Raw genomic sequence first — 19,905 nt, forward strand, 5'->3', positions numbered from 1 at the left:
GGTGGCCGGGGGAAGGGAAGCTGCAAAGGGGCAGGGGGCGCCTTGCACACCAAAGTTGATTCTACAAGGAATTTCAGGCTATTATTTGCTCCAAAGGTCCCTCTGGAAAATGACATAATGTTCCGTTTGTCATCTTCAAGTTTGCGAATTTCAACAAAGTAATTTCATCTTTTAAAAAGGATGTGCTTTTCTTTTTTTTTTCTTTTTCTGTTTTTAGTAATAATAATAATAATAAAACCGAGGGAGCCTATCTATGAGGAACCACTCACAGGCCTCGGATCGGGTTAACAATTTTTAAGTAAATTTGTAAATGGGATTATTGTTTTCCAAAGTTCGGCTCAGCAGAGAGATTAGTTGCCACGATGCCCCACGGGGCGTCCCGGGTCCTTTGAATTCCCTGCCTGGAGGCTGAAGGTGTTGGGAGAGGAACTGGAGGAAGAAGGCTGATAGGGCAGTTTTCCTGGAACTGCCTGGAAACTTTTACTTTCTGTTTCCTCTGCTGATAATGAGTGTCTTCGGCTCTGCAGCCAGCTTCCCTCTTCCCCCTCCCAGCCCCCTGTTGCTGTACGCCATCCCTGAGCTCCAGTATAAAGTTTGGCTTTTGCAGCAGGAAGCAGCTGGGCCAAGCAACCAGCGAATGATAATGACCTCAGAAATCTGCTGTTCGCTCGGCAACAATAGGGTGCTCAGTCTACTGGAAAATTGTGTTCATCAGCTAACTCTGCTCAGTTACTAATTGACATTGCCAAATATTTTAAGAACAATTGGAATGCACAAGCAAAAAAAAAAAAAAAATGAAGATCTTAATCCTCAGACTTAAATTTTTTTTTCACTTTTTCTTTTTTATTCCCCCCCCCCGCCCTTTCTTTGGGGTGCCTCGATTTGTTTGTGTGCAGCAGGCAGTGGTTATCACGGATGGGGGCAGGAAGGAGGAGCCACATCAGAAAAAGAGGTGGAAAAGAAAGAAAATCTATCATATCACTAAATGCAAGCGAGCCCCGGATAAAGGCCTTTGAGGTTGTGGTCAATGGGCCTACACAGGATGGAGACCCAGCATTTCAGGAATGCGGCTCAGGCAACAAAAGAGGACCCCACAAGGCTTCCAGCCCAGCTGATCAAATAATCCCTGACCATCTCAAAATATTATACCAGAAGTAGTAGGGGTTAACGATATTTTCATCCTTGCGTCTCTCCCTGGCTTTCCATTGATCACGTAAGTTAGCCGACTTTATTTAATGAACAGAGGGTCAACGCATTCAATTACCCCTTTCCCACCATCAACACTGCAATTAGCCCCTCTCCAAAATTATGGGGAATGCAGAAGGTAACTGCCCTGTTGGATATAATGAACAGTATCGTTTCTTAGTACATTAAGTTTTAATTATTCTGAGCGTGATTTCCAAGGCAAAATCCAAAGAAACAGAACTTTGGTCGTCTTCCGGCTCAGAGCAGAGCTCCAATCTGAGCGCAGTCTTAGACGAGGTTTTGGGGAGAGATGCAGAGATTAATGCCATCGGAGCGTTTGCACGCGAGCCAAAAAATGAGGGAGCGTCAAAACAGCCGCCCCGCTTTCTAAATGTCATAAAAGAGTAAAATTTATAAGCTGCTGCTTTCCAAATAGTTTCCTTTTGCGTGGTACACGGAGGCAGAAATGACATCTACGATGGTGTGAAATTATTGGTAAGTCAAATCAACAACGACAACAACAACAAAAATAAAACAAAGGGGAAAGATGGGGAAGTGATCCATGTGACTAGCTTTGTCCATTTTCTGTTAGAAAATATGACCTCTCAATTTGCCAAAGGTCCTAGTTTTCGCGGTTGATCCTCAGCTTGGTTCTCAGCAGTTTGGAGAGCCCAAGAACAAACACATTTTCTGGTTCACTGGAATCATTTTCACATGTTCACTGAATCAAACATTCTTTTGCTCACATAACAAACAGCTGCATCCCACATTAGCCTAGCCAGTGACAGTCGCCCATCTCGGCAATAACTGTTTGATTGCAAACTTGACCCCTTCTTCGTCTCGGTCTGGGCAAGACATTTTTAAACAGCCACTCCGTTCCCAATCCTCCTTTGCAAAGAATTACATCAGATAACAAAGGACGTCCCTGCCACTCATTGTAAGCCTTCTTCTGGAGATCTGTTCTAAGAGGCTCTCTGTAAAAAGGTTTTTTATGATGAATTCAGAACTACTATCATGTTAAGAGCAGCGATTTATAAAGAAGAATTCACTGGTTAAGATCTGAAAAAATAGTTTCTCAGGCCCTACTGACCCAGTTTTCAACAAAACAAGAATCAAGTGATGCAAATTGAGTTTTGCGACATTGTTATGCAGTCTGAGAAATTTGTAAAACCGTGTTTTGTGGTTATTGCTTAATAGAAGCCTTAATAAGTACTTCTTTCTTTACTTAAGAGCTTAAAGATTTTCTTTCCCCTTCACCTTGCAGGTTTCTCTCTAACAGGTAATAATAAAATGCCTATTGTGTAAAGATTTTTATTTAAATGCTTATTTTAATCGCACTTTGCACAAGTCCTACTTGTTAGAAATCAGAGGCAAGACTAACCAGATCGGGTTAAGGGTCCTAATCCCAGCAAAACCTGAATGCCCTAAGGCGTGCGGCTGATTTGGGCTGCGTATTGGTATGCCATCAATTTTCCCACTTAGTCAGAAAATTATGAAAGGGTCTAATTTGAATATGAAGAAAACAAAGAAGTCAACCAGAAATGAAAGAATCGGTATTCACAATTGTAAAATACTTCAATGAGGGAAATAAAAGCTAGAAGATAACCACAACTCAAGAATAATTCTCCTTTGAGTTGTAAGCCCGGTTGGTTCTTTTAAGCAAAATGGGTTTTTTCAACAGAGTATTTACAGATATGGAAACTACAGAGATAGAATAGCATGAGGCTATCACTTGGCCAGAAGGTGGGAAAAACATGGTAAACACGTCATTAATAAAGCCGAACATTTGGTGCCGGAATATTCTGCTGAGACCTCTTCATTTCAGCAGGTCTGGGAGAGGGATGGAAATCTGTCAATGTTAACTCCACGTCACTCCAAAAACTTAGGGGAGCCAGTCTGCCCTCTGCCTTCTGCCCCCTTCAAGGCCCCCGATCCAAAAACAGTGAGATGACACTCCCCAGAACAGGGGACCTCTTCGCGGGAGGGCAGAAATTGTCCCTCCTGACACTGGGCCGCCTGGCACTTTGCTGCCTCTGCACGGGAGATCCGTTTTTATGGAGTCCCCGCTGTCAGGCAGCGAAACCTGAACACCCTTCCCTTGCATCTCGAACGTTCCGCGCAGCGGTCACTCCTTGCGGCGTGGCCTCACCCCTCCGTGGTGGCTCACGTTCCTGGTCGGACTCTTCCAGACTGCCTCACCAGAAATAAATCGCCAACGAGTCCAGGACTCCAGGAGTAGACAGTGTGTTTCATGGGTATTTAAGCAACAGCATTAAGTGCTATCGGAATCTCTGGAATGTGCAGTTCAGATTTATGTGTGTTAACAATTCTTTACCGGTTTGTAATAAGCCAGCAGACTCACACTTTATTTTAATACTAATTTTGTCCTAGAAGAAGGGTATACCAAAGCATGACAGTAACAGACAAAAACTAAAAACTAAACCGGCATCTACTTAATAACTATAGCAGGGCACGGCTTCCGAAACGGAACTATTTACCAAAACCCAGAAGGGAAAAAAGCGAAAGGGAGGGGAAAAAACTTTACCAAAATGACCCTCAACAGTGTGCCGCCACGCCTTGAACAGTGAGCAATGCAGTGCCTTGAGGTGCCTCAAACTGGCTTTCGTTTTCTAGACTTAATGGCTGATTGCAGAAATCAATGTTGCCATTAGTAACAGGGTATTTGTTATGGCATGATTTCCTCTGTTGTTAGGCTGCAGAATGATTACAGTATTAGCGAGATGCTTTCTTTATAAAGGGCTAGAGATATAACTTTCAATTTACCATCCATTAGAAAGGGACTTTGAAAATACGGATGGAGGCAACAAGCTTACCTGCTGTTAGGTAGCGATTTTAATTTAGCTATCTTAGGCTAGTGCGGGGTTTTTTTTGTTGTTGTTTTTGGTTGGTTTTTTTTTTCCCCCCAACGCGGGCCAGGAAGCTTCAGCGTTTCACAGACATTTTGATGACAGATTTTCTGCTTTGCTATTTTAGACCCCAAAGCTGTATCGCCCGTGTAACAGTACAATTTAAGACACGCAGTCATGCATCTGTGTTTCAAACCTCTGTGCTTTTCTAAACCATCAGACGAGAGTGATGTATTTCGTCAGGTTACAGGGCCCCGACAGGTGAGCCACGCTGTAATTTCGGAAGGGGACAGGAGGCAGGTTTGGCCTGGGGAGGGAGGGAGGGGTGCCCAAATGAGACAACTGTGGAAATATCCTCGGGCGGGGGGGGGGGGGAAGATGGTGAGCGTCTGAGCTCACACCTTCACACGCGTGGATGAAGCCAAAACGCCAGCTCCCGGGTTCCAGAGACGAGGTGATGGCGGTTGAGGGCCGGGGCGTAAAATGGGGCCGGGCAGGGAACTGCCGGGGGAGGGGAGGAGAGGCTATGCCTGTCGGCAAACATGCCAACTGACCGTCTCTACCACCCAGTGGGATCAACTTTCTTTCCCGGCAGCCAGTGTTCAAGGGAAGGCCAAAGACTCGAAGAGCTAGCCTTCCCTGGAGGCGGGGCAGAAAGGCACGGTTCACCTAACGCCATCAGGTCAGAGCGATGAGCTCAGGACTGACCTGGAAGAGAAGCCAGGGCCCGTCCCCCAGAGGCCGGCGCGGAGCCAGGCCCCCTGGACGGGGAGGGCCCTCGTCCCAGCTGCTGGTCCCCCATGTTCCCTGGCGGCCTACCTGAGGAGGACGGCGAGGAGGGGTGCGGGCTGTCCTCCTGGGCACTCCCGGTCTGGGAGAGCCCCCCGCCGGCCCCACTCTCCTCGGTGACGTTGGAGGAGCCCGGCGTGGTAGAGCGGCTCACCGACTGGGACTCCTGGTCACTGCCCGAGCCGCGCCGCTCGTCCAGGCCCACGTGCAGCCCGTCCTCGTCGCCCTTGCGGTCCCGCTTGTGGACGCGGGAGTGCACGACCACCTGGTGGTAGGTGCGGAACACCCGGCCGCAGTCGGGGCACTCGGTGGGCTTCTCCTTCATGCTCCCGGGACCCTGCAGGTTATAGTCGAGCGCCGGGTTCAGCCCGTGTGACAAAAAATCCCGACTGCCTTCTAAAGGGTCGAGCTTATTTGGCAGGTCCCTCTGATTGCCCACTTTAGTGCTGTGAACCAAATCAGCAGGCATTTTCTGCTTGGAGCCATCTGCTCCCACTAACACGTACTCCCGCTTCTCCTTATCAAACATAACTCCGGCGCTTGCCAAAGTGTCTTCGTGGTTGCGCTGTAGCTGATGCTCTTTAGACAAGAAGCCGTGTTCCATGGCCATGCCCCTGGCCATGAGCTGCCAAGCCTGGTAGCTGTTCACGGGGTCCATCTCGGCAGCCTTGGCAGCCGCCTGCAACCGCTCGATACAGCTGGATTTCAGCGGCGGCACGAGGTTGAGGCATCCCAGGAGGGAGTGCTTGTCGCCCTCGGGGACCCCGTGGGCCACGCTGGAGATGGGGGACAGCAGCTTCCCCAGGACCTCCCTCTCCTTCACGGGCAGCTCCCCTTTGCCGTAGAGCTGGCTGGGCTCGCTCAGGCTGGCTTTGTCCGGGGCCACGAAGCCGCCCTGCAGACAGGAGAGGTACCGGGAATACAGGTTGGCGTGGGCCTCCTGGGACATGCCGCCCATGGGCACGGGCACCTCGGGGTCACTGGGGGACTTGTTCTTCACCGACAGCTTGTTGAGGTGGACCTTCATGTGGTTCTTAAGGAACCAGGGCTCCTTGAAGCGCCGGCCGCAGATCTGGCAGCAGTGCTCGAAGGAGTCTTTGTGTTTCCGCATGTGGCCCTTCAGGAACCACGCCTGGCTGAACACCTGCCCGCACACCTCGCAGCGGAACTCGTTGGCCGACTGCTCGCCGCCGCCGTTGGGGCCCTGGCCCTGGGCCGACTCGGCGGTGATGTGGGCCTTCTCCACGTGGCTGATGAGCTCCTCCTCCTGCGAGGCCGCGAAATCGCACAGCGTGCACTTGTAGGGCTTGTGCAGGATGCGGATGTGGCGGTCCAGCTCCTCGCGCTTCTTGAACTTGCCCTTGCAGAAGGTGCAGCGGAAGCCGGCGGCCGGGACCACCGCGTCCTCCTGCACGCTGGCGGGCTTGGGCGAGGGCACCGGGTGGGCCACGTCGGGCACGCTGTGGTTGGCGGGCAGGGCCAGGTTGCAGGGGGCCGGCGGGGCCTGCTGGGCGTGCGGCAGGGGCTTCAGGTCGGGCCGCGGCTGCAGCAGGCTGCTCTTCATCTGCTTGTCCCGCAGGATGGCCCTCTCCTCCAGCTCGTGCAGCAGGCGGTTCTCCTCGCGCACCCGCCCGCGCCCCTTACCCAGGTTGCCCAGCTTGTGGGTCCGCAGGTGAATCTTGAGGTTGCCCTTCTGCGCCGCCCGGTGGTCGCAGTAGGGGCACTTGAAGGGCTTCTCGCCGGTGTGAGTGCGCATGTGCAGGGAGAGGATGCTGTTGAAGCGGAAACGCTTGCCGCACAGGGGGCACGGGTACTTGCGGTTTTTGCGGGCGTCGTCCTCGATGTCGCTCATCTGGGACATGATGCCCAGGTTCTGCCCGTTGAGGAACTGCTGCAGGTCCACCCGCCCGTTGAGGCTGGTGTCGACGTCCCGGCCCAGCTGGCTGGCCAGGAGCGCCATCTGGCTGCCCATGGGCTGGCCGGTCATGGGCACGTGGGCCTTCTCGTCGAGGGGCGCGGGGGCCTTCTCCTCGGGGTTGGGCCGCGGATGCAGCTCGGGGAAGGCATGGCTGAGCTGGGAGGTGATCTGGTGCAACTTCTGACTCATGGCATACTGGCCGTTGAGGACAGGGCCGCTCAGGTGGGGCTCAGCTTCCGGTGCCGCCGAGGACACTCCAAGGCACAGACTGGCTTCTTCCATCCCTGAAAATAAAGAGAGAGTTGAGGTCTGTGCCAGGCACCGTGGCGCAGCGAATCAACGGCATCAGCTGGCGAGGAATTTGCAATTCATGCCTTACCTACACATAATAATGCTAAGGAATTAGAGTCAAAAACAATAATAAAAAGATGAATTATTAAATGCCAATTACGCAACATGGCATTGCTCCTCCAATTTGTTTTGGCGATAGATCGTCTTCCTTGTATTTTCTATTTACCGACCGCAATTATTCATTCGCATTTAAATTATTAATGTTTTACCACTTCCAACACCTAATAACAAATCGCAGGTCTACGTGTTAAACTTTCCCTCCTGTGCCCCTTGTGGCACCTGCACCTGTTGGTTCTGTTCAAAGTTTGCCTTGGAGCAGGATGGCTTTCACCACAAAACCACGTAGACTCCCTTGGAACTTTTGTTTCCGGTTACTATATTCAATACATTCGCCGGTCTGTGATGAAAGAGATTATTTTATGATTTGCCACCCCCCACCACCAAAAAAAAAAAAAAAAAAAAAAAAAAAACAACAGAAAAACCCAATGGCATGATATTTACTGGTACATAATAAAACAAGATAATGTTTTGGGAAAAAATAAAGTAAAGGACAGGCTTTAGAACAATAAAAGGGATTTTTGCTTTAGTCAACAAAAAGTGCAGTAATATCTCATTAAGCTGATTAGTATGCTGCTTAGAAACAGTACTAGGTGCTGTAACACATGATTATAATCATAAAAATCCTTCAGTGTTTGCAAGGAAGCATTAACGAGGTATATTAAATTTTAAGGAGACTGCGAGTAGCAGCTTTGCAAACCTCAGAGATTAAGATTTAACCCTTATGTTACGAAACACTGTTATTTTGTCATTTGGTAACTGTGCCCATCAAAAGAAGTATAAATTATCTGGTGACGGAATCGTAGTGGATCGTCCAGACTGTTCATTTTTGGATAGGGGTGAAGACTTACACCATTTACTGGGCTCTCTCTGTCCTTCCACTGGCATGATATCCCAGGCAGGGACTGTGATTGGGTTTAAAGAGATCCTTTATAGAACTAGATAAAAACCAATTAAAATCCAGGGATGATACCATAGGAAGTCTCAACCAAGTTTGAGTGTTTTTAATAACTTTCCCAGTATACAGTAATGAGTACAAATTGTACCTGCAGTATGTGTTTTGCAGAAAATTAGAACTCAAAGCTGTTTGTTAAACACTAACACTCAAAGCTGGTCTCCATAATTGCCTTTAACGCTCCTCTCTGCCCCCTTCCCAGACTGTGCAGAACCGCTAAGGCCACTCTGCTTGGGGCTGGGGTAGAAGGAACGGCTCCCTCCACATCACAGCAGGTGAGGAGCTCAGCTTTGAAAGGCAGTGAACCTACGCCTGGGTCCTTCTATTTCCAGATCTGCCTTCCACCTGAAGGAGTCCAAATTCGCTTCCTGCCATTGGAACAGTTTTTGCACATCTCTCCTCTTTGTATCCCAATGTTTACATGTGTTGGCCAGCCAGGTGGTCCAGGGGCAGCGCTTAACCCCAGCCAGGATGGATTCCTGGGCCAAGCAATTCCCTAGGGGGACTGGTGGGGACAGAGTTCAACTGTGGAGGAAGCGCATTCAGCCCTGGGGCGGGGAGGGGGGGGGTCTGCTGCCTCCTGGGCCTCCCGCCAGGCAGACTATGCGTGGCATGGAGGGTCTCCAACGGGAGACCTGGCTTCCTTGGCAAGAGGACAGGGGCTGTGAGTCCATCTTGCAAGGGAAGGGAAGAAAAGACATGAATGTTTATTTGCAGGAGGGAGAAACACAGCAGCCATGGTACAGGGCTGACTGTGTCCATGACATGAACACCTGCACACATTTACACACACATACAGGAACCTGATCACTTGTAGGAAAAGAAGGCTACCAACTCGCCATCTTTCCTTTTTGCCTCTGGTGGGCTGTCTACACTCAAATTAAAAAACCAACCAACAAATAAAAAAGTCCATTTTGGAGATGGGTCAGAAAGGACTAATATCTCCTGGAGAGCTTTGCTTTCATTCACCAACCCTGCCGAGTTCCCACTGTACCCCAGTCCCTGTCCTTGGCACGTAAGACGCCCTGGTAGACAAGAATGGCCAACCCCAGTGCTCATGGCAACCACTGACCAGCGGGGAGGAGTAGGTCCAGTGTGCAGAAGTTGCTAGAGCAGGACTGGTGCCTGGAAGATCCCAGGCAGGGACTCTAACAGCCCCCAGGGCCTTGTCTGAAGCCCCTTCTCTACCTTCAAGCTCCATCCAGCTGTGCTGGCTCCTCTCCTAAGCAAACACAGATCATGACCCTGAGGCCACTTGGGAGTGCTCAGAATTCCACCCAACAGCTCTGGGGAAGTTTGGAAAGTCCAAAGCCAACATGGCTGGCCCACTTCCAAAGCTGCCCAGTTGGCCTTCTCAGAAGACATGAATCCAGAAAGACAGGCTATTTTCAGGTTGCTGCTGATGAGCTGACGCCAATTCAGCAGGAGGGAGGGGAGGCTGAATGTGCAATACAGCGAGACTGCAAATCAGGTTGGGTGAGGGGCAGCAGGTTGAAGACCATCCCCCACCCTCATTCACGCTGGGTAAGTAAGAGCTCAATTTGTCAAATAATGAATATAGGGAGTTTTCAACTTAGGTTTGGATATGGAATGCTTTAATTATGTTAAAGAACTTTTTTTTCAGTCAACAAATCTTTTTTAAGGAACTGGACTTCAGGTGTCTTTGCTGAAGCCTCAGCTGGCGGGGGGCGGGGGGGGCGGTGGGAACAATGGTCTAGAATGTGCAAAGGTACAGTTGGCAGGTCTCAACTCACATAGCCCCTTCTCACAAAGACTCCCAGGCCCCTCTTGTCATAGGCGCTCGTCTTCAGCCTCTCTCTACCCATCACCTTATTTCCTTCTTTACAGCACTTACCACTAGGGCGACATTTTGTTGTTGACCCTTTTATAAGTGTGCTTCTTTTCCATGAGGGCACGATCATGTCTGCCTTGCTCACATGAAGCCTCAAGGCCCAGGTCACAGCTGAACATTGTATGTTCATCATTTTCTGACTCAAATGGATGAATGAATGAAGAGACCTTATGAACATAGCTCATAAAAGAAGGCTAGCCCTGTAGAACCACTCTCCTCCCAGCCTTGTGTGACCCCAACTCAGCTTACACAAGTTCACCAACATCTATCTACTATCAGACTTTGTCAGAGTTGGAAGGGTCTCTGGCTAACCCAGAACCTGGGGGTCCAGAAGCCACCAAGGGAGAGCCACCCCCACCACTAGATCTTTCATTATATATGCCCATGGTGACCATCCCAGGCCTGGGCCACCACTGAGCAGCTAATCCCCTTCAGAACTGGACTACCCATCATGGGACCCATGGGAGAACTCAGAATTTGAGAAGAGCTGGCCAGAACCCAAGGAGACACTCTGAGGATTACAGCTCGCGCACAGGCCCTCGAATGAGCCCAGGCAAAGCATGCGCGGAGCCCCACTGTGAGGTAGGACGTCGCCAGACAATTATCCCAGAATGTTCGGTGAGACCCAGCACCCCATGATTCTGTGAGCAGGTGTAGGCACTGCGATGGGTCAGTCGTAAACCCATGCCAGCCGCCAGACTCAGAGCAAGAAAGGGGAGCGTGAGTTCTTGGAAAGAGCACGGGGTAATTGGTGTGCTGTCCCTGGGCCAAAGCAGCCGAGGCAGGATGAGCTGGCCTCAGGCCCGGCCTGGGACGCACAAAACCTGGGTCGGCCCCAATTTCTCCAGCCTTGACACTTCACCCTTCCAGAATTCATTTACCCCTTATGTCAGTCATTCAGTCAATACTTGCCAGGGGCCTTCTAGTACCTGCCCTCAAGGGTCTCTGGGACCCAGGGGGTCAGCATCAGCAAGGTTACCAATTGATGGGAAGCAATGAAAATGCCCCAGAGAGACTGTACTGAAGGTTTAAGGAAAGGGGTAACCACTGCCGCTTTGGCATAGAGGGGTGTGTGTGTGCGCGCACGCACGGATACATGTGCGTGCACGAGTAAGTCTACGTTGGGGGAGAGGCAGGGATTCCCTAGTAGTATCACTCTAGAAACTTATACAGATGCATATCTTGGGAAACTCAGGATCATTTATCCTACTGTTAAGGGATTGGATCCTACTGCAGCCCTAAGAGCTCACAGGGCCCAGGGAGGTGAGGTTGCCTGGAGGGTCTCACCATTCAGGTGGAAGGAGGCAGTCATTACTCCTTTTCCCCAGCCCTCAGGGAGCAAGCATAGGGAGAGTGCCTTCCCTTTGGAACCACACTGCTCCCTCACAGGCCCTGCAGTGAATGGCTGTCAGTGTCCCTGGCAGGGCCTCCTGCCACAGGATACTCCCTCTGTCCTGATAACTCGGGCACATGAACATCCACACACAGCACTGCCCCTGCATGGTCACGAATTCCAGGGAGTGTTTTATCCCATGTGCCCAACCCATCCTTCTCACCCTGGCCCCAGCTCTGGACTCATTAGCCCACAATCCAGCAGCCGAGGAACCCACTGAAGAAGCCAGTAGCCAGTGCAGGGTTGGCCACGATCCTGGGCTTAAGGCAAGTGGGGAGCTGGGACCTTCTAAGGAACCTACACAGTAACTTGCCTGCCCCTCCCACCAACGTGGGAAAACACTCAGCACAATTAAAAACAAGTAAACAAACTACTGAACACTGAGAATAGCTTGCCCCTGGCCTTCAGCTCAGGGCCCAGCCCAAGGCACATCAGGAAGAAGATCAATAAACCCTAGTTGACCGATGGAAGGAACCAATGCATACGTAATTTACCTAACTGTGGAAAGGCAGTCAAGGCTGGACAGTTAGAGGCCACTGTAAACTGCTGAATCTGGTACGCCACCCCTCCAACATGGAAACACTCCAACATTCCACTGAGTCCTGATCTTTCCTGATCCCCAGGGTCATGGTGGGGCACTGCTGGTCCTCAAGACAACTGTCAATATTGACGAAGACGCAGGCATGCACGTGAGCCCCAGCCACCATGGCATTCCTCACCACAGTGTGGAAATGTCTGGGCCTCACATCTGAGCACAGGCAAGGCCCCAGTTGAAAGCTTCTGAAGGCTAGAGGTTTTCTTCTTGAGCTGTGCAATTTTATATTTCGTACAAGGGTATTCGCAGCACAGGAAACCTGCCATTGGGTGCACAGATTATCAAAATAATTCTGTCTCATCATTCCCATCATTGCAGGTACAGTGAGCCATTCGGCTGCCTTTGATGGTGCTAATGGTTATTTTGATTTTGTATTTCTGCCTTCAAAACTATTTCCTGTGATATCAATGACAAAAGTTTTCACTTAACTCTTCCAATAGAGAACCTAATTGTATCTTTCACTCAAAATGAAATTTAAAACTATCAGGACACCAGAAATGCCAGCTGCTACGAGTCTAAATAAATTTTACACAAAAACACAGTTTCATTTTGCTAGCACAGAAAAAAGAAAGTAATCTTATGAATAGTCCAAAAAATATAGATCTTGCCAGTAAGTTGCATGAACGAGTTTTATCCTTATACCATGAAAAAGAATAGTTGGGAAATGAAATGACTTTCAAAATAACCATTTCAACTGGGTTTTTAAAAATCAAATATTGTTGTCTAGCCAAGCACAACTAAATATTCCCTTTTTTATCAATGTGGGTAAAAGTGCTGCCTCGGAAAACGTACAGGAGTCCTACCGCTCCCAACTGCTGGGCAGGGGAGGGATGTGGGTTCCCAGCAAGGGCCCCAAACACCACTGTGGGCCTCACAGCGTGCAGTTCTGGTATTAGGTGGACCCCCTTTCTGGGGGGGCTCAGATGACCTTCTGCCCCTTCCCCAACAACCCACCTTGCTTTCTTACACCTAGGGTAAGCAGTAATTAAGACGACTTCACCTAGAATGCAATGGCTTCTTATTAAATACTATTTTCCAATTGTTGTAGCTCAAACTGCTTAAGCAAGGTTGTTATAAGCATAATACACTCCTGTTCTGAAAATACAGAACACCAGACTACTGAACCTTTTCAGGGTCATTAAACAGCTGTAAACATTATTACAAAAATAAACCAGAGATTTCATGCTTACATTTTGGCCTAGAGCTTGCTATGCTGAGCAAGTACATTTTTTCATCTCTTACAATCAACGCTGGTGACATTTGGGCATCCAAACAAATTACATCACAAACATTACTGAGGTGGGCAGGATACTGAGTGGTTTATTTGCCAGATGATTAATAGATAAACAGGAGGGCAGTTCGGGTGACCTGTTCCATTCTGACTGATGTGTAGACAATGCTATGAGACAGGGCCAGAAATAGTTAAATCCTTATTTAATTTATTAATGAAAATACGATATGCAAATAGAGCTGTGGAGTATGGCGACTGTGTGACCAGGAGAGTCAAGCTGGAGAGTATGGTTGAACGCCACAACCTCCCCTTGTGGATGGAACATTGGCCAAAGTCAGGGCCCTCATGGCATTGGATGGTGAGCAGGACCCCACTGGACCAGCTTTGCACACAGCCCCATGGAGCCCCAGCCAGTTTCGTACTGGGGGATGGCGGTTGGAGGACTTAGAAGAAGAAACTGGAATAAAAAGTATCCTTTTTTTGAAGACTTTGGATGATTTCAAAATTCTCAAGGGCAAAAGCATCTTGGCTTTTGGAATCTGGGTTGAAACTGTAGCCCAGAATTGAAGACAGGTCATGAGCATGTCAGACGGGAAAGGAAAACACCCACAAAGCGTGCTCCTGGTCATCTTTTCAGGGTAGAGAAGACTTCTGGTCTGAGTTCCTGGCTCTCCATCTGCCCACGGCACATGAAGCCAGGCAAACAGATGCTGGGATGGAACTCTAACAACCTCATGTGTGGTGATTGTTAAGACCATGGATGCATCAGGCAGAACAAGCTCTCAAAAAATAACACAAAAAACAAATAACTGTTATCATATTACCGTCATTACCTTCCTTTTCATCATCACCATTTTCATCATCACCACCACCATCACCTTCACCACCACCGTCACCACTGTCATCATCACCATCACCTTCACTATTGTCACCACAGTCTTCATCTTCACCACTACCATCATCACAACTGTCATTATCACCATCATCATCACCTTTACCACCGACGACATCACCACTCTCATCATCACCACCACCATCCCCTTCATCATTGTCACAACTGTCTTCATCTTCACCATCACCATCATCACCATTGTCATCATCACCATAATCATCTTCACCATCATCATCGTCACCACCATCATCATGACCATCATCATCACCATTGTCACCACTGTTATCATCACCATCACCGTCATCACCACCACCACCACCATTGTCACCATCGTCTTCATCTTCACCGCCACCATCATCACCTTCACCAACAACATCACCACTGTCATCAGCAGCAGCATCACCTCCACCATCACCATCGTCACCACTGTCATCATTTGTCATTACCTTCATCAACATCATCACCACTCTCATCATCCTCATTATAGCCATCACCATCATCACTTTCACTGTTGTCACCACTGTTACCGCTGTCATCAGCTTCATCATCACCATCGTCACCACTGTCATCTTCACCATGGCCGTCACCATCATGTTCACCATTGTCACCAGAGTCATCACATCATCATCACCTTCACCACCACCGTCACCACTGTTTTCATCTTCACCATCACCATCATCACCACTGTTATCATCTCCTTCACCATCACCAACACCATCATCATTTTTATCATAGCCATCACTATCACTTCACCATCACTATCGTAGTCACCATTATCACCTTCACCATCACCACCACTGCCACCATCTTCATTGTAGCCATCACCACCATCATCATCTACATCAGCAATAGCATTCCTCTCACCCTCCTCCTTTTCATCATCATCAACACAATACCACGTGCCAACATTGTGCTAGGTACTTCACAATCATTCTCTCATTTAGCCTCACACAACCTTAGAATGGTAGGTAGTAAACTATTCCCACACTAAAAAGAAGAACCTGAGGCTCAGAAAACTTAAGTCCAAGAAGGTCACACAACTGGGGAGCCTGACTCTAGAGTTCAAGCAAGACATGCGGGTGGGAAGGCTGGCTTCTGATGCCCATACCATGTTAGTCTTGCTGGGCTGAATGCTGACAGATGCCAGCTCCTTCATTTTTAAAATGTGTAGAAACAAAGGAAACCACATTTCAGGGAAAGCTTAAAGGAGGCTAAGGAGCCAGAGTCCTCACAAACATGTGTGCCAGGAAATGGAAACATGCAGTACATTCCAGAGAAAGCAACACAGGGGGCTAGTGTGGGTGGGGGTGGGGAGAAGGTGGGGAAAGGCACTGTGGATACAGAAATGTGGCAAGTCTCTTACTCACCAGTGGGGGAGGGTGTCACACAAATATTTATTTATATTATATTATTGTCTTCACATTCATAAGATGGATATATTATTCCACGTTCCCCTGCCCTGGGTCAGGTGGGTTATTCCCCCAACCTGACTGGAGCAGTGGAAAGAGAATGGTACCTGAAGTGCTATGAACATACATCCAAATGTAGCTCTTCCACAGTTGTTGGACCTTGGTTACCCTCCCGAGTCTCAGCTTCTTCGTCTCCAAAATGAGCTGATATCGACCGACCTGCACACTTCGTAGGGTTTTGAGAAGGCAAATGGGATTGTGGGAGAGACAACACGGCACATGACTTGTAAAAGGCTGTACAGGAACCTTTCTCAGGTGCCAACCATGGCTTTAGCCCAGGCTTTCAGATCTAGAAAGATCTTTAATCTGGGAGTAGAATAAATACTGAAAGGCAAAGAACACAACCAAGGCACAACCAAGGCCTGTAAACACGGTTAATAAAACCCCATTCATTGCCAACTTTACTGTGCATCGTCAAGTGGGACTCCTCATTCAGCAACATCTCTCACTGCTTATATGGGGCGAGAAGGGGGCAGCTACAAGCAAGACCAGATCATTGCCTTTGAAAGTTGACTCAGGGAAGGGGAGAGAGACCCACTGGACAGAAGTGCTGAAAGGGGGAAATCTCCAACATGCTGCGAGGCTGGGCGCAGGCAGGGATGGGCAGTGGGGACAAGGGAAGGGAAACCAGTGAGGATAACAACTGGGAAGAGGTCAGTCCTTGCCTGAGGCTGGAAGAGGTCGCTAGGCACAGAAAGGTGAAAGGGCACGTAGGACAGAGGGAACAGAATGTGCAAAATGGGGAGTGAGCATGGAATGTTCTTGGGGGACGATGGAGGATGGGGTGGAAGGGGAGGGCCAGGCGCAGACCTGAATGCCAGTCTGTGGAGTGTGGAGCTTACATGTGGGGCAACACTGGGGAAGCTCCTGCCAGAGTCATAGTATAACACAGACGTCTCAACTACCACTGCACCACATTAGTAGTTTTCTAGTACTTTGGGTCAGAGGAGATAGGGGAAAAGAGAGGGTGAAAATAAACTCCTGAACCACAAACCAAACATCTGAGGGCTAAAGTCCTCATCGTGGTCAGGGAGGGCTCCCTGTGCCTGAGAGAAAAGGCTGCTCAGAGTTTGGAGAAGACATCAATTTCCCCTCTTCTTTGTAACAGCAAAAAAGTGAAAGAAAGAAGGGCTACCCCGCAAATCTCCTGGCAGTCCACCCCCACCTCTCCAAATGCGGCAGCCCAAATTCATCCTTCATGCTCCATCAAGGCATTGCCTATTCCAGGAAGCCTTCCCGGATCTGCCCCAGGCTAGAGATGATATGCAGTCCCCAGGGTTCCCGTGCAATTTCTCTGGAACAGTTAGGACATGTTCATAATGCACCTCAATGCACGTAAATAAGGAAGTCACGTTTCTTCTCCTCCTCTGCGGAGGGGTCCAATGACCCTTGTCTGTAGCATCTGGAGGACCGAGTGCCACCAAAAACTGGTCCTTTAAGCTTCTGATGATCACAGTGCAGGCAAGGGAGGTAGCCCAGAGCGTCATAAGAATGCACAACCCAGGCCTCTCCCCCCAGAATGCAGGCCATCAAGTGGAGCTTCCTTTGTTCCCAGATGGGATGATTTGGGAAGGAAATGGCCCCCTAATTTGCTGTAATTGATTTATCTGAACTGTGTCCACCCCGTCAGGGGAAGCGACAAAAACTATATATATATATATGGGCTTTTAATGAATGACCCACCTTTAAAATACCGCAAAACTGAAAAAGATACCAGCAGTTGTCATGAAGTGCATTGATTATTTCTCTCTCACTGGCTTTCTTTCTCTTTTTAAACAGACTTCGCCATGGCAGGAAGTTAGGTATTTAATCCCCTATTAACCCGCCTTGGCTCCCTGCTCAGGCTCAGCACGCAGCCGTTGCCCTAGAACAAAACGGGGGGACCCAGCACCCACAGGATTCCCGGCAGCCCCTCGCTCCCAGAGGGGCAGCAGCAAACGCGGGGCAGGCACCCAGCTACCCCTCGCCGCCCCTTCACCCCTGATGAAAGCCATTTTACCTCTGAGCACTTCTGAGCTAGGATATCGTGTCGAACACTTTATTTTCATTTCACAGAAGCCTCAGATTTGATTCGGTGCAAAACTAAATATAATGTAGAATGCACATATGCAAGAGTGATCAAAGAGGGCCTGATTGTGAAATATTCATAGAAGTCGGCCCACGGAGATTCGTTCACAGGGGCACCTGTCGAAGACATAAGCTCAGATACACATCATCTCCTAAGTACACACAATCATTACCGAGCAAAAAAAATCCAGGCACACCCGGGGAGTCGCTGTTGCCTGCAACTGCCAGCCACGGGCCAACGGACGGGGCCCGGCCAGGGCCGGGCTGGGGCTTCAGTCTCTTTTGGCTCTTGGGGTCCCCGGTTCCGCAGCTCCCGTTCCTGTGCGGGTCACCAGGCTGGCCTAGCCTGGCCCTCTGCTGGGCCAGACTCTCGGGAGGGGAGGGAAGACTAGGCCACCAGCTCCTGACCATGGCAGCCGTGGCGTCTGACGTGGGGCCAGGCTGCAGGTCGGCCAAGCTCACAGACACGGGGCTGCCGGGAGCTGCTGTCCCAGCAGTGGGTGTTGCTACTTCACGCAGAGGGACTCCAGGGACAGAGATGGAGTCTCCAAGCACGGTTAGGAAAGAAGGGCGAGCGAAGACAGACTTCCCAGCTCACATGTGCGTAAGGAGGGAGAACCCTGTGGCTCATCGTGTTTAAGCCTATTAGTGTTTGGAAAGAGGACCCTCTACTTTCAGGGAACAGATGAGGGCGCTTGGTGCCCTCTGTGCATATCATTCCCTCTGTCTGGGACACTCTCCCTGCCATCCCCACTTACTCCCTATGCCTTGTCATCTGGTGAAGATTAAATGCCACCTCGTCCAGGAGGCCCTCCTTGATACCCAGGGCCAGGAACCCTCCTGTCTGTCCATCTTGCCCCCTCACGATGGCTTTCAATACTGGGGTTGGGTCTGTTTGTATACTTGCCTAGAAGGTCCCTGTGCATGGAGGCCATGCCCATTGGCTTCTGTGGTGTGTCCCCAGCACTGGCACTGAGCTGGGCCCAGGGGATGTGTTCAATAAACATTTGCTGAATGAATGAAGAAAGGTGCAAGCAAATGGATAAATGGCTGAATGTGGAAATGAATGAATAAATGAACGAACAGACCAAGCAACAAAGTGTGCAGGCCCAATGCACAGCATCTATCCTCGGGGAGAGAGGGGACACTCGGGGTAGAAAGATTCAGACCACAGGTCATTCCTGAGGCACCAGGGCAGACCCTGCTCTCTGCCCCTCAAGGCACAAGCCAGGGGAGAAGTTTGCCCCATAGAGCCTGATGTCAAATGTCACCCCATCCGTGCCGCTCCCAATCCCCCACACTTCGTAGTCGCCGTGAAGGGCTAATTCCACTCCATCTCATGATGGATGATCTGGGTCCCTGTCTCACCACCCTACGCCGCGGTCCGGGGCCTCCAGAGACCCATATCTAACCCCAACCCAATGTTTTGCCCGTAACGCGAACCTCCGAATTCTGGCTGAGTGATTCCTAAGCCCTTCTACCTGCCCTTTACACACCCCTCACTCCTTTGACTCCTCTGTTTCCTTCAGGATACTCACACTTGCCCAAGCAAACATCCGTTCATCCATCCATTCATTCAGCATTTCCTGACAATCCCCTGTGTGCCAGGTACCGTGCCAGGCTCTTTGGAGGAAACAATCGGAAACGTCCCACCCTGCCAGACCTCACCATCCAAAGGGCAGACGTGGCTGCACCATCAGCCCAGAGATCACGATAACACTTGCACACGATTTACCCACAAAGGGTCAGGGGACCGGCAGCTTTGACAGCAACCACCCCACCTTGTCCATCCGTCTCCGAGTGTCAGCACAGACGAGGCCTTTGGGGATGGGCCTGTTGCCAGGGTGACACTACCATTCTCTTCCTTGGGCTTGCTCCTCTCTGAACCTCTGCTGATACCTCCCTCCCAACCCCGGATCCCATCGCTCCAAGATCCAGGTCCTTGCACACGGGCAGGAACGGGGGACCAAGCGATGTAGCACAGAATGCCCTCTCTCTGTGATGGTGCCATGTTGCTGGTGCCTGGAACAGCAACCGGGCTGGTCATCCCAGAACACTGGCTGCCCCCCTACATCGACCCCAGGTGGGCCTGCGTCCTCCCCCACGGGTTGCTCTACAGCCTGCCCTGGAACCAACCAACCGGCACCCCAGACCAGACAGCTGTATGGCCTCGGATGCCCCAGCCCCTCTCTGAGTCATGGTTTCCGGTCTGTAAACCCAAGCAGGCTGGCCAGGCTGATCGCTACCCTCAGCTACTCGGTCTCTCCTCCTGCATCCTGATTTA

General features: G+C 50.1%; 1 protein-coding gene across 1 annotated transcript in view; it reads right to left on the minus strand.

Moving 5' to 3' along the window:
* Positions 1 to 19,905, minus strand: part of ZNF536 (zinc finger protein 536) — a 158,134-nt gene that overhangs the window by 10,294 nt on the left and 127,935 nt on the right. The window contains exons 3-5 of the mRNA XM_049621206.1: positions 4,872 to 7,043; positions 4,761 to 4,813; positions 4,452 to 4,553 (exon numbers count right to left, since the gene is read on the minus strand). Coding sequence (XP_049477163.1) covers positions 4,452 to 4,553; positions 4,761 to 4,813; positions 4,872 to 7,041 — 2,325 coding nt within the window. The 5' untranslated portion in view covers positions 7,042 to 7,043. The remainder of the gene's footprint in view (positions 1 to 4,451; positions 4,554 to 4,760; positions 4,814 to 4,871; positions 7,044 to 19,905) is intronic.

Source organism: Panthera uncia, assembly GCF_023721935.1.
Source record: "Panthera uncia isolate 11264 chromosome E2 unlocalized genomic scaffold, Puncia_PCG_1.0 HiC_scaffold_19, whole genome shotgun sequence".
In the NCBI taxonomy this organism is placed as follows: Eukaryota; Metazoa; Chordata; class Mammalia; order Carnivora; family Felidae; genus Panthera; species Panthera uncia.